Consider the following 15,155-nt stretch of genomic DNA (forward strand, 5'->3'; position numbering starts at 1 on the left):
TAAACTGAGGAGCCCAGCATCTTTCAGATCAGAAAGATTTACTTTGGGTTAGACGGCTCTGACTTGCTTGCAAGAGATAGTTGTGCTTTTCCCTAACCAAAAAAGAGACTTTGACATCTTTCCTCCCTGAGATCCCATCTAACAGCTATTCCTCTCCCCTTTTCTTGTGTAGCTGCTGATGTTGTTTAGCCCATCTATTCCTATTCCCCATACAAATCCAGTGTCATTTGCTCTGGAACCCACAGAGCAGCACCACCTCCCACCACCCACCCTGCACACCCATATCAAGAGTCTCAGCTGGAGCATTCATCCTATCCTGGGACATTAACTGCCCAAGCAAATGCCACATCATACTTTAGTCTGGGTGTGTCTTATTTCTATGTGGATTTTTTTACAGTTGTCATTATAGCCAAGTTCCAGATGGTCACAAACCATAGCTTTGAGATGACAAGCATTAGTCATGCTTTGCATATTGAGGACAGGGCAAATTATTTGACGACACAGGTCTTATAAGAGACCTGGACTGGGGCTGGGCTCCAGCTCAGAGGCAAAGTGTTTCATTTAACTCTGTTCCCAGTATGAACTCTTTCCACATAAAGCATCACTACATTTCAGATTAGTCCCTTGAAAAATGGGTTTTAAACAGGGAATGCTGTATCTTAACACTGTGGGATCCAAGACCATTAGGAGAACAACACCTGAAGAATGAAGTGATGCAGCTGGGTTGGTAGTTGTCATTGAAGTCTATCTGCTGCAGAGTTTTCTCACAAATGCTCTTATAAAAACAGCTAGAAATTTAACAGACTCCTCCTTAAAGCTTTCCTTGCTCCCTCTCAATTACAGAAGGCTAGTTTCCCTGTAAAGTTCTTGTGTAGGGTTAAAAGTCACCTATAATATCAACTGTTCACCACATGTTGCAGAACTAATTCAGGAAGGTGTATTGCACTTCGCAGCCCTTGAGTAATGATAAGTTTCCAGGCAGTTCTACTTTGCCAGCTCATTTCTCATCTCACCCAACCCATTTGTTCCTTCAGAGACCAGGAACCTCATGCTCCCCAGTTTAGCTATTCAAAAGGTGACTTCCAAGAAGAGGTCAACGCAACCAACAGCTGCAATTCAAAAGCTTTGCAGAAAGCTGCGTTCAGCTTAATGAAGCACATCCAAGTGCTGCACGGACCTTCCAGCTTACAAAGCACAGCATACGTTTTCAAGCTCAGCCAGTTTTCAGATGTACTGAAGCAGAAGAAAACATCTTGAGAGTCTTGCCATATGCAGCTTTTTGCTTAACCCACAAACCAACATGTAAATTGACTATTGCAGTTTGCAAATCCCCATGCTTCGCACCTCCAGAGGCACAGTTAACCTTTGTGCTTTTGTCTTCCCCTAGAAGGAAAAGCACCTGCAGTGGTGAATTTCCCATTTAAAAATAGATGTGTGTGAATAATCAAAATCAAACAGCTAATGCATTTGTAGTAGAGGAAGAAAAGTCAGCAGAGCCTGTCTTGGGCACATTAGGCCTGTAGTGCTCTTGTGTCCTGGGCAAGTTTGTTTCTAAACAGATGTCTGGACAGATCAAATCATCTATTACTTCTCTTTCCGGGCATGGACTCACTTTTACCCACCCTTATAAGGGATTTTCAGGGTAAAAGCCAAAACAATACTCAGGATAATCCTAAAGCACAGAAACAGTGCTGCAATTCAAAGTATGTACAGCAACAAGACTGAACTTAACATAAGACAGGATCATACACTCTATAGAATAGTTTGGGTTGGAAGGGACCTTCAAAGCTCATCCAGTGCCACCCCTGCCATGAGCAGGGACATCTTCACCAGATCAGGTTGCTCAGAGCCCCGTCCAGCCTGGCCTGGGATGTCTCCAGGGATGGGGCATCCACCACCTCTCTGGCCAACCTGGGTCAGGCTCTCACCACCCTCATTGTAAAAATAATTCCTCCTTATATCTGAATCTCCCTACCTTTAGTTTAAAACCATTACCCCTCGCCCTATTGCTACAGGGCCTACTAAAAATTCAGAAAAGTTTGCTTAAGTTTGATTTATCTGATGGAGATGAGTACCCTGGGTTTCACCAACCCCTTTAAAGTTCAGCCATATCCATATACTCTGAGACTGTTTCCAATTTTCACTAGCCAATTGCCCACCATCCTGGAGAAAAGTGCACTGGCAGGTCAGCTGGTAAGTCCACAGAAACCAGGTTAACACAGACCATAAAGCAAGGGAGCACTTTTTATGTTCTTTACCAGCAGTTTTCTACCGCAGTCAAGAGCCACTGCTTCTTTTACAGCCAGTCTGTGGTCCTGCCTCGGGACAAGCTACTTGCACCAGAGTATAAAACATCATTCTACTTGTTAACAGCACATCTCCATCACCAAGCTCTGCTGGGGCATCAGCACCAGGGTCCCTACCACAAGCAGCTCTGCCTTCTTAGGCTAAGCTCAAGGCAAGATGTGTTGGGAGAATGCGTCCAGCAGTGATGTGCAAGAAGAGATAAAGGGACACTGCTGTCACAACAGGCAGGATCAAGGTGTTTTCAAAAATCAAGCTGAAAACCAGGTTTCACTGTGTGAAGTGAGCTACAGAGCTCAGTCCAGTCCAACTCTCCTTGCCTGGCAGCATGAACCCTCTGCAAGAGCTAAGTCTGTTTTTTGACACCTGCAGCACAGGTGCTACTAAACCTTATTCAGGAGCTCAGAAAACTGCTGAAATAAAGGAAGAAATAAAGGAAGATGGAAGAGAAGTAAATGCTCTTAGATGTCCTTCAAGCTGTTTGTGATAGGGTAGAAAAATATATACCAGCTCCAAGGAAAAACTTTTTCCATTCACAATAGAGAAAGATCCTTTAACTCAGAAAATCTGTTTCTCTTGCACTCCAGTTACACCACAAAGGGAGCTATAGCTAAAATTTCTACAAGATCTCTCTACACTTCAATGGGTTTTGCTGTCCAGGGTGCAAATCTGGACAACTTTTGATACTCTACAACCCCTTCCTAAAAGACAAACAAACAAAACCCTACACACAAACAAAACCAACTGCTTTTAAACTTCAATAAGTAGCAACTACAGGGATTCAAGCCCCATATCACGCCCAGCATCTGCAGCTGAGGTAACTGCAACACACTTTCTTCTCTCTGAGTGATGATCAAGGCAGAGCAGCAACAACAACTTCAGATGAAATTGCACAATTATCCACGCTCCTCCATGTCATGACCTCCCTAAGGGCAAGTTCTTGCACAGGAAAGTGGATTGCCACACACATGCAGCTGTAAGACTTTTCTGCCTCGTACTTTCAAGTGTATCTTAGTTCTTGTAGCAAGTGTCCATACAGCCAAAGTGTCTCCAAAGCCGCTGTAAACAGGTGGGAAGGATAATAAAACATTTTCACTCATTTGGTTACCCAATGGGGTAGAGCTGTAGCCAGAGCAAGCCCTGGACCATATTGGAATTAGGCTTGAATACAACCTTGAAGATCTTATTGATGGAAAAGCAAGAGAGAGTTTGGGGGCTCAAAGGAACTCTGTCATCACCATTGCTCACAGTAGTTACCCAGACCAGCATAACCTCATGTCTTGGTTTTGTTAAAAAACAAGTTTCTCTTTTAGTTAATTTGCCTGTCAGCTAAAGTTTCATATTAGCTGTGTTTTCCTGAAAAACCAGATACATAGTTTGGTAAAAACAGTAATGGAATGTGAAGTTACTGAGAAGCATGGATGCAGCTCTCGCAAGAGGGGCGATGAGAAACAGGTGACCAAGAAAATGACCAACGGAGTATAACATTCCATTCACATGAATACTTCATATAAAAGTGGGAGATCACAAGGATCTCGTCCTTTTCCTTATGGTCGACATTAGGAGAGGACCTTGCTGGTCGTCCCTGCGAACTGAGGTCAGTGAGAGACTGAACCCAGCTCCGGTTGGCTGCAGAGTCCAGTCCAGGACTTCAGGTGCTGGCTCTGCAGTTGCTGAGACTTTCAAGATTGGTTTTGTATATTTTGTATTATTTTCTCTACTCTTATTAGTAGCATTAGTAAAATATCTTTAATTTTTCCAACTCTCTTCTCTCGGTCCTTCTTTCCCTCCCAACCACCTGTCCTGAGTGGGAAGGGGGGATGAGGGGGGGCCAAAGTGGGGGGAGAGGAGGTTAACAATACATCTGCCAGGGTTTTATGGTCACCTTGCAATCAAAACCCTCGACACCTCACTAAACAGCTTTCCCAATTCCCTGCCAACACTGGGCATCATTGACCTCTGGGTCCTGTTTTCATCTCATGAAGGACCCTTTTCATGCACCCCACAGCAATGGGGAGCAACCATCCCACTCACCCCATTACAGGGAAACAAGTATTCCCTCTGCTACACGAGAATTTTTGCTCTAAATTGGCCTTTTTTTGAAGTCTTTACAAACAGCCTAAACTGGCTTCAAGAAAGCTTGTGAGTTGCTGCAGTAAAATTTGAAGGCACAGGTGACAGCTCCATTTCACCACTTCTAGTATTGCATACAAGTTGTGCTTCCTGAAACCTGGACATACACTGGACACAGAGAATCAATTCAGACAATCATGGAAGGCGGAATTCCTGCTCCGTTGGGTTCTCCTACCAGGTTGGTAGGATACAATCTTTCCACAGCCCCAAGAGAAAGACATTCAAAACCACAAGCTGTGCTGATAACATATAAACTTATCCTTCCTGGAATGGGCCACTCTTGGGACCCACATTCTAGATGAACGCTCTGTGAGCACATCCCATGGACAAGCACCCGCAAAACTCTGTAGAACACCATGTTATTGTTTGTCCAAGTTCCTCTTGATGTTTTTAAGCGCTCTGCACAGCCTCTGCAAAATTTGGAAGTCTTAGCTATTCAAATTCAGGTTCTACTATAGCTAAGACAAACTGGTACTTTAAAGCAGAACGAATGCAAAAAGCATTGGCTTGGGAATTGAATTTCCACTCGCTGACCTGTAAGACCAAGCAAGCTGGCTTGCAGCATCCCATTAGAGCAGAAATCACAGACATACAAACAACAGAAATGAAGGGCTGATGCTGACTCTGGTGACAGCAGTGTCCCAAGATGCAGAGGAGTCACCCAGCTGGGACTGCCCAGCTTGATGCCAGGCTGGATGAAGATGCAGATCAAGGTCCCCAGGAACCTTTTTGACTCTACACACACACAACACCACTGGCTCAAGTGGTTCCCATACCAGCCAGCTGCTGTCATCTTGTCCTCCCCAGGAAGCTGCCAACTGAACTGGCCACAGGAGTAACCCCAAAGCAGCCTCAGAGCAAGTTATTACCTAACATGAAGTCGTTGACAACTGTGGGTTAGAAGTCTGCATCCAAACAGCCCCAACAGCAGATCTCTGAAAGCCTCCAGCTGGGAGGGTGTGAATGGGGCACAGATAAGAAACAGCTGGGGTGAATTAGGGACCACCAGCCCAGCTGCAGACAGAGGTGTCATGGTTGGGATCCCAGGGCTGTAAACACATCTGCTTTTGGTGTCCCAGCCAGCAGTTTTCCCCCCGCAGCTTTGGTCATTGAGCAGATTCAGAGTGAAACCACGTTAAGATCAGCTTTCAGTTTCACCGCATTAACTAAGAGATTGTTAATGTTCAACAAAATATTAGAGAACAATAGTTATCCCAGGGTTGATGATTTTGTAGCAGGGGTTATGAGGCCTTCATCCACAGGAGTATGATAAACTGACATCCCTGGTTTTGTGGGACACTCCATAGAGTTCACAGGACAATTAACCCATACGCACACATCACTAAGGGAAACAGAAGCACTAATTTAACCTATTACTGTCAACTTTTGGTGAAAACACAAGCAGTGAAGGTTTGCAACTGGGCTATCCCAGCTGGAAACAAACAAACAAACAAAACAAAAACAACAAAAAAGCCTCAAACTATATATCAGTTATCATTGGAAGAACTTGTTTCAGTTTTCCCTGGCAGCTCAGTGTTAACCATAGCCCTGGAGCCTTTCAAAGTGGTTTCCCGAAGGCAGAGAGGGGCAAGCGAGCCTCAAAAATCTGCAGCTACTTAGCCAGAAAACTTGAAGTTTTAGTTCACCATCACCGCAGGCTTTTAAACAAGGAAAACGAATCGAGTTCTGGCATGTTATTCGACTTGTGTTAAACCACTTAACCCAAGAGGAGCAATGCACACGTTGCTCAGAGTAAAACGCAGCTGCAGCACAAAGCAACAGTAAATTTTCTCGGGTCTTTCAATACTGGTGTTCCCCCCTTTTTCTCACTACTCAGTTGCTTTTTCTCACTACCAGAGTCATCAGCGAAACACATTTTCACAGTAACCTCCTTCCCCAGCCCCTTCAGCCTTAAAACTTTACAGTTTAAGCAAAGTTAAACAAAACAACCTCACAATGCAATTAAGGGCACTATTACTCTAATCAAGCAGCACCGTATTTGACACCCGCCCTATTTTTGTTAGCGGCTTCTTCCTTGTAAATCGTCGAGTTACACCATTAGTTTTCACTCTTCATTAAAATTTTCTAAGTGACTGAGCAATCGCTCACGCAAGCGGAGCCAATCCTTACAGATTACAGCTGCAAGTTTGTGGTGCTTCATTATCAGCAGATTAAGGTTTGAAACAAGAGTTTTTAAGAACAAGCGTCTGCCACCTTAACTGTCGGCTCTGTACGGTTTTAGCCACAAAAACACCGCACTTCCCTCCGCTTTAAATCCTACAGGTAGACAACACAAAACTCGGTGCTCATAAATAAAGAGGTATTCAACCCCCCGAGCAGCGCTGGCCAGAGCCCGGTGATGGTAAAGGCGGTCCCTGCCGTCCACCCCCGTAGGTCAGGGGTGTGCCAGCCCCCCGACACCCCCCGGTACTCACGCATGAGGGTGCTGAAGGCGCAGAGAGCCAGCAGCGCCTGCAGCAACACGCCGAAGCGGCCCAGCAACGCGCCGCTGCCGCAGCCGTGCGCCGGGTGGGGGGCGGCCATGGTGGGTACGGAGCGAAGCGGAGAGGTGCGGTGCGGAGCGACGGGCAGCGGTGTGGAGCGGCCCCGCCGCGCACAAAGGCGGCCCCGAGCAGCCACCGCCCCCCGCCCGGCCCCCGCCGGCGGCGGCCACACCCGGGGGCGGGCGGGGCGGGGGTGTGACTGGCCGGGATGGGGATGGGGATGGGGATGGAGGTGGGGTTGGAGATGTGCATGTGCACAGGGATGGAGATGGGGATGGAGATGGGAATGGGGATTGAGGATGGGGATGGCGATGTGCATGTACACAGAGATGGGGATGGGGATAGGGATTGAGATTGGGATGGAGACTGGGAATGGGGACTGAGGATGGGGATGGAGGAGGGATGGGGATGGACACAAAGATGGGGATGTAGAGGGGAATGGGGGTTGAGGATGGTGATGGGGATGAAGGTGGGGATGGCGATGTGCATGTGCACAGGGATGGAGATGGGAATGCGGATGAGGATGGGGATAGGGATTGAGATAGGAATGGGGACTGAGGATGGGGATGGAGAATGGGATAAGGATGGAGATGGGGATGGGGATGGAGATGGGAATCAGGATTGAGGATGGGGGTGGAGAATGGGAATGAAGATGAATACGGAAATGGGGATGGAGGTGAGGATGGCGATGTGCATGTGCACAGGGAAGGAGATGGGAATGGGGACTGAGGATGAGGGTGGAAAATGGGATAGGGATGGAGATGGGGATGGAGACAGGAATCAGGATTGAGGATGGGGATGGGGATGAGGATGGGGACGGAGAATGGGATGGGGTAGAGATGGGAATGGGGGTGGTGATGTGCATGTGCACAGGGATGGAGATGGGAATGGGGAGAGGGATGGAGATGGGAATGGGGAGGGGGATTGAGATGGGAATGGAGACAGGAATGGGGACTGAGGATGGGCATGAAGAAAGGGATGGGGTTGAAGGAGGGGATGGGGATTGGGATGGAGGCAGAAATGGGGATTGAGGATGGGAATGGGGATGAGGATGAGGATGGGGAATGGAACAGGGATGGAGATGGGGATGGGGATGGAAACAGGAATCAGGATTGAGGATAGGGATGGAGATGGGAATGGGGGTGGCAATGTGCATGTGCACAGGGATGGAGATGGGAATGGGGATAAGGATGGGGATGGAGATGGGAATCAGGATTGAGGATGGGGATGAAGATGGCAATGGGGGTAGCGATGTACATGTGCACAGGGATGGAGATGGGAGTGGGAATGAGGATGGATTTGGGGATAGGGATGGAGGTGGGGATGAGGATGGAGATGGGGATGGAGATGGAGATGGGAAAGGCCTGGCAGGGATTGGGGTGCCAGTTTGGGGAAGGTGTGATGAGGTTTGGGGTGCTGGGTTAGCAGATTCTGGGTGAGGATAAGGGTGCTGGGTTGGGTGGATGGGGGTCCTGGCAAGTTTTGGGATGCTGGGCTGGGGAAGTACCAGAGATGTTTGGGATACCAGAATGGAGAAGTCCTGGTGGAGTTTACGGTGTCCTGGCTGGAGAGGTTCTGGCATGGTTTGGGATGCTGGGCTGAGGAAGCCCAAGTGCCATTTGATGTGCCAGGCTCTGAGAAACCCTGGCAATGCTTGTGTTGTTGGGCTGGGCAGGGTGAGTAGAGGTCCCAGTGTGTGTGTGGGGGTTCCAGTGGGGTTTGGGAAGCTGGAATGTGGGACTGCCAGTGGAGTCTGGGGTGCCAGACTGAAGAGGTTGTGGTGGATAACGGGGTACTGGGTTGGAGGAGTCCCAGCAGGAACTGGGTTGCTGGGCTGGGGAGGGTGGATAGGGATCTTGGTGGGGATGTGGTTGCTGGGTTGGGTGGGTCCCAGTGGGGTTTGGGGTGCTGGATTGTGGGGGTCCTGGCAGAGTTTGGGGTACCAGGCTGAAGAAGGTCTCAGCAGGGTTTGGGGTCCCGGTCGGGGGGTGTGGGGGTGGGCAGCACGATCAGGGCTTCAGGCATGGGGTGAAGATATGAATTGTCCCAGTGAGACGTTGGGTGTGCTGGGCTGGGAGAGGAGAGGGATGGTGCTAGTCAGGGATTTGATGGTACTCGGCTGGGAGAGCACAGGGTCAGCTCTGGGGGGATTGAGAGTGCTGGTCTGGGGGCTCCCAGGGTGCTCAGGGTTGGAGCACTTGCCCTGGTTAGAGATGCTGAGCCGGAGAACAGACAGCTTTGTGGATAGCCCATAGCAGCCTGCGCACCCCTATGAGGAGCACATCAGGCAGACAGCCAGGTGCTTCCCAGTGGTGTGTGGAACAAGGGGCATCAAGGGAAATACAAGAGGATCTGGCTGGATGTAAGGAAAAACTTTTTCTCTAGGACAGCAGTGACACAGGCTGCCCAGTGAGGCTGAACAGGCTCTGTCCTTGGAGGTTTTCAATACAGGATTAAACCTTGAGCATCCTGGTTTGATCACAGAATCACAGGATGTCAGGGGTTGGAAGGGACCTGGAAAGCTCATCCAGTGCAATCCCCCTGCCGGAGCAGGAACACCCAGCTGAGGTTCCACAGGAAGGTGTCCAGGTGGGTTTGAATGTCTGCAGAGAAGGAGACTCCACAACCTCCTGGGCAGCCTGGGCCAGGCTCTGCCACCCTCACCATGAAGAAGTTGCTTCTCATATTTAAGTGGAACCTCCTGTGTTCCAGTTTGAACCCACTACCTCTTGTCCTATCATTGGTTGTCACCGAGAAGAGCCTGACTCCATCCTCCTGACACTCACCCTTTCTATATCTGTAAACATGAACGAGGTCACCCCTCAGTCTCCTCTTCTCCAGCTCCAGAGCCCCAGCTCCCTCAGCCTTTCCTCACACGGGAGATGCTCCACTCCCTTCAGCATCTTTGTTGCCCTGCGCTGGACTCTCTCCAGCAGTTCCCTGTCCTTCTGGAACTGAGGGGCCACAACTGGACACAATATTCCAGGTGTGGTCTCCCCAGGGCAGAGTAGAGGGGAAGGAGAACCTCTCTCGATCTCGATCATAGATCTCGGTCATAGATTTCATCTCAGAGCTGACCCTACTTTAAGCAGAAGATTGGACCAGACACCTCCTCTCATTCTTTGCAACCAGAATGACCCTGTACTTCTGTTCCTGTGGTCTGTGGCAAGATGATCTGAGACATTGCAGCACCTGTTGATTGAGTCTCAAACTGCCGCCTCAAACCTCTTTTTTTTTGCTATTCTATGTAATACTGGTCCCATCCGCCTTTGCAGCCTCCTCCCCAGAGGGCAGGTTTTATTTTCTCTCTCTTTTCAGTATACTTTAGGCCATCTACAGGGAGCACTGAGGTCACGCGCTTGAGTTTTCCTCCCTGACTTTGAGGGGTAAGAGCTTGTGTTTGGTTACAAAGCTAAGCAGGCTGCAAATCTCATCATAACATCATATGACTCTGAGCGATGGCCTTGAAAACAGCAGTAAATGTTATGAGACACTTGAGAAAATCATGGGAGCTGGCCCGCTTCCCAAGTACTCCCTGTTTGCAACACAGGAGGGAATTGTGTTATCCACAGGCTTGGGAATCCCCTGTCCTGGTTAGGTTATTAGTGCCAGACAGTTTGGGCAGTGGGTCCCTCCTTCCAGCTGCCTGTGCTGAATTTCCTCAGCTCCTCAATCAAGCCAACACTTCCCCGGGTACCAACATGTTGACTCTACATTGCTAAAATAACCCCATGAGAAACAGTCCCTCCTTTTCTCAAGGGTGAATTGAATTTTGGGTTGCTAGATGTTCGTTTAACTCAATGACTTTAATCATGGTTTGATCACGAGTTCAGTCAGCAAGCTGGAAGTTGGATCTTGCTAACTCATTTTCAGCTGGTTTTATAAGTGTAATTGTTAGTTTCATAAAAAGGTTCATTCCCCTGGGCCGGTAAATCTGTTTGTGTTTTGCAATCGGTTGCCTTTTTATTAAATTCTAAATCAAATATTAAAGTTGATACTCTCAGATAAGCCTGTTCAACAGACTATATGTAGAAGCATCTATTAAGCAAATACATATCTTCACACAGATTTACTCAAGCTCTAACATTTTGCATTTTCCCGAATTTCCTAGGCTACTGCTAAAGAATCATTTTCAAGAATTGGTTGCTGGATGATAATTTTTCACCTGGGAATTGCCTTAGACTATTTGCCCAGCTACAGCACAGCAGTTGGTGAACACACACAAGAAAACAGGCATTTAAACTAGATCGGTGTTTCTTAAACAAAATTTCATTTTCTATGAATAACCTGCACATTATCTGTAAGAGATGGCATCAGCGGGTTGCGTTTGTGTGCATAAGGGGGGAGTTCTCCTAAGGCTTTCTCCAAACCGCTTGTGCCTCTTCCCCTTTACCAATAGCAAAATAAACGGTGATTTCTCCCTGCTGCTGCATTCAGCAGCGCAAAGTTGTCCAAGGCTGTATTTTTAAGTGCTGATACACTTACAAGAGAGCACAGAACCTCACACGTGTGAAAACACTCAGGATATAAAAGGGCAATAAACAGAAAACCCCTTGATTTCACCGCTCGTTGCAGAAGGAGGCAGATGTCCTCTAGCACATTCTGTTGGTCGAAACTCCGCCGTGAATTCACAGCTTTGCTTTATCAAGAGCGTGATTTGCACTTCAAAATATTTGGGTTTTCTGAACCCAGGCACAAAACCCTTCACACTCGGCTGTATCCGAGGTGGTGTCTGGGAGCTCTGGCTACTAAATTTTGCTGTGTTATTTTGGTGACTGAGATGCCCCACAACTGTCTCCCTGCTTTTTTCCCTTGGGATTTTCCATCTCTCTACAGATGCAGAAGGAATAAATTGATCCTCTTTGTATTCAGCACTGTTCCCAAAGTGTGTGTCTACCTGGTTTTGAATCATAGGGAGCTGCGACCATCAGGGCAAATTGTGAATTGGTGCCCTCGGGTGCTGCAGCTCAACCAATTATTTCCCTTAGGGAACTTTTCCTTTGGGGCTGTGGATTTTATCCTGAGTTGACACAAAGATGTTTTCCAAGCAGGAGAGCTCATAAAGTGACTGTGCTCCCTTATTTGTTCAGGGTAAGGCTCTGGAAAGCTGTGTGATATCAGGAATTTCCAGCCAATCTCAACAGAAAGAGAGGTGTAATGACAGAAAAGAGAAGATAAGTGCTGCAGTCCTTCTCTTTTCCCTCAGTGTTGGTTGGATCAAGGTCTGGAGAGGCTCTCAGTGCATTGGTCAGTTCATGCTGATTTACTTGTATCTATTGATCTTTTGTGAGCTTGCAGAAATATTGGTGAGAATTATTGATGACATTTGCCAAAAGAGTAAAATAAGAAAAAGCAAAACAAGTGAGCAGTTAGGAAAGGAAGTTCCTAAGAACTAGAAATTAATAAAGAGTCATTAAAGAAAATAAAGACCCAAGACAACTGAATTTGAATACTAGACCCTGTGTTTACACTTAAAATCAGAAAAGCCAAAACACCAAAATGGTTTCAAGTAAAAAGGGATGCAAAAAAAAAAAAATCCAGGCAGATCTGTATGCGTATGAAAGCAAAAGTAAAATGAAGGATGGAATAAATCAGTGAATTTGGAAAACCAAGTAATGGAAACCACAGAAGATACCTAATTCTTTCACCCTTCAAAAAAAGCATTAGCTGTGCCCAGCTAGCAAGTGAAATTAACTTAAAATGATGAGAGCAGAGATGGAGCAGGGCAAGAACAGGTTAAAAGATGAAAGGAGACAAGTCTGATGCATCCTAGGGCGCCAATAAACCTGTTCAAGGGTAGCTGTGAAGTGGGCAGGTAAAGCCTGGCTCCTCGGGGTTATCACAGGGGACGTGGTGAGGAGGTTTCGGAGGACTGGGGAAGGGCAAATGCTGCGCGTGTCTCTGAGAAGCAGAATGATTGTCTGGGGAACCAAGAGACGATCCAGCTTTATTCCAGTAGCCAAGAAAATGCTATCAAAAATTATCAAACAATCAATTTATAAGCACCTGGAGGATAATAAAGTGATAAAAAACAGTCTACGTGGATTTGGCAAGAATAAATCATGTCAAGACAGCTTCACTTTCTACTCCTAGAGGACAACTGGACATATCTTGACCTGGGGAAGGATTTTCTAGCCTCCCCAGTGGCTCTCTTGTAAATAAGCAGGGAATATATGGCTCCTGTGAGCTCTGGAGAAGCATCAGCTCCTGACAAACCCAACCAGCTGCTCAAAAATCTGTTTGTAGCTGCATCAGAAGAGGTGCAATAGCTCCGAGGTAGGCGTCTAAAGTTGGGAGAGGTAAATCCCACCCTTAGGCGATGACCAAGGATATCAAGCTAGAAGAATATGCAAACATTTGTGAGGTTAGGATGAGATTTAGAAATTATTTCGTCAAACTGGGGGAACAGGCCGAAGCCAATAGAATGAAATGCAATGAGTGATAGGGAGGGATGAAGGCAGAAAGTGGCATACTTGGCTGGGAAGAGGATCAGGAAATATAAGTAGCCTGCAGACAAAATGTGGGTCAATAACAAAAAAGGTGTTGTGAGGGAAATACATCCTATTCTGGGAGGTTATTTGAAGTGTTTTATAGAAAAATTAGGGCAGTTGCTTCATTGCCTTCAATGCTTCCGTTCAGCTCAGTTTTGCTATCACATGAAGGTTATACATGCTGGAGTCAGGAGGAAGGCAAGAAGAATGACCAAGATTTGAAAGAACAGGAATTAGAAAGGAAACAGGATTATTTTTTTCCCCCAGCAAACTGTGCAGGAGTAGTATGTGTCATTGGAGGAGCAGGGTTTGTGGCAAAACCAGCCAGTAAATAGAAAGTTATTAGAATTGTTCTTCACATCTACCTGTTCATTTCTCAAAAAGACAACACCATCATGACCATCATTTACACATCTTTTCTGGCTGAGAAGACAGTGACTGAGAGAATCAGATGTTCGTTTTAGGCTCAAAGAGAGCTTTTTCATTCAAGTTGTAGCAGTGTTGAAGGCCATCACCACTGGACTCAGGGCAGGAAAGGACATCTTATTACTCTTTAAAACCTAACCTCGAGCAAGGACATTGCAGCTGGGATACCAGGGCATCTTCTGTGCCATTTCCGTGTTGTGTGAGCGTGGCATGTGGGCTCAACACATCAGCGAAGGGCAGCAGCGTTAAATGTAGCACTGGGCAGCATGGACCAAAGAATCATTTTGGTTGAAAGAGACCCTCAAGATCATCGAGTCCAAATGTTAACCCAACACTGGCACTAAACCATGTCCCTAAGAATGCCATCTACACATCTTTAAAATCTCTCCAGGGATGGTGACTCCAACACTGCCCTGGGCAGCCTGTTCCAATGCCTGACAACCTTTTCTGGGAAGAAATTTTTCATGATATCCAATGTAAACCTCCCCTGGTTCTACTTGAGGCCATTTCCTCTTGTCCTATCACTTGTTACTTGGGAGAATCAGTGAAAGACTTCCTGGACAGATCTGATTAGAGAAACCAGCAGTGGTGGTTGCCAGAAAACATGTAAAATAAGTGCATGGTGCTGAGCTATATTCTGAGTGCATTTTTTTCCAGTAATCCCACGCTGTTTTACCCGGTGACTATTGAGACCCTGTTAATTTTCTTCCTGACCTTCAGTACTTACCTTCCATTGCAAAAAGCTGCCCATATTCCTTGAGGATAATATGCCTTTTTTTTTTTTGACTTAAAGGGTGTCTTGGAGCACTGGGAAGTACCCAGCCCATTGCAATGGCTAATGACAACTGTCCGCATGACATCCCTTCCCATGCACAGCTGGCTGGGATGTCTGACATGCAAGGCAGGTACCAGCTTAAACGCGGAGCCCTCGCTGTGGCCGGGCTCTGGTTTCAAAACTAACGTGGGGGGATGACACACTTTTGCAAGGCTTCCTCGCTTCAAGGGCACTTAGCTGTGAAGAGCTGTTGGCTGAGGATCAGGCAGGACACTCGGCACCGGGCCAGCGGCTCCAGCTTATTTGCATTTGCTGCTCTTTGCACTGAGCTGAGAAGGAAATAAGAGTGGAGGAAATGACATTCCCTTCCACATCCAAATCCCCACTTTTTTTGGTTTTTTTTTTTACATCTACTACTTTTTTTGTTAGCTTGCCATGGCCTGGGATGCCCTTATAGCATGGGATGTCCTTACGGCATGGGATGCACTTACAACAGTCCTGGTACAATCACAGGACGAAAAA

At 47.0% G+C, this 15,155-nt stretch overlaps 1 protein-coding gene across 3 annotated transcripts in view; it reads right to left on the reverse strand.

Annotated features, from left to right (window-relative positions):
- The window catches only part of LOC136109094 (store-operated calcium entry regulator STIMATE-like), a 39,808-nt gene extending 32,740 nt beyond the window's left edge, over nt 1-7,068 (reverse strand). Inside the window, exon 1 of one of the 3 annotated variants that reach the window (XM_071803534.1) lies at nt 6,873-7,068. In XM_071803534.1, the coding sequence (XP_071659635.1) occupies nt 6,873-6,981 (109 nt within the window). In that variant the 5' untranslated portion in view covers nt 6,982-7,068. The remainder of the gene's footprint in view (nt 1-6,872) is intronic. The other 2 variants (XM_065851495.2, XM_065851502.2) reach the window with 2 other exon arrangements.
- Between the last annotated feature and the right edge of the window lie 8,087 nt (nt 7,069-15,155).

The sequence above is a fragment of the Patagioenas fasciata genome, chromosome 1, assembly GCF_037038585.1.
Source record: "Patagioenas fasciata isolate bPatFas1 chromosome 1, bPatFas1.hap1, whole genome shotgun sequence".
In the NCBI taxonomy this organism is placed as follows: Eukaryota; Metazoa; Chordata; class Aves; order Columbiformes; family Columbidae; genus Patagioenas; species Patagioenas fasciata.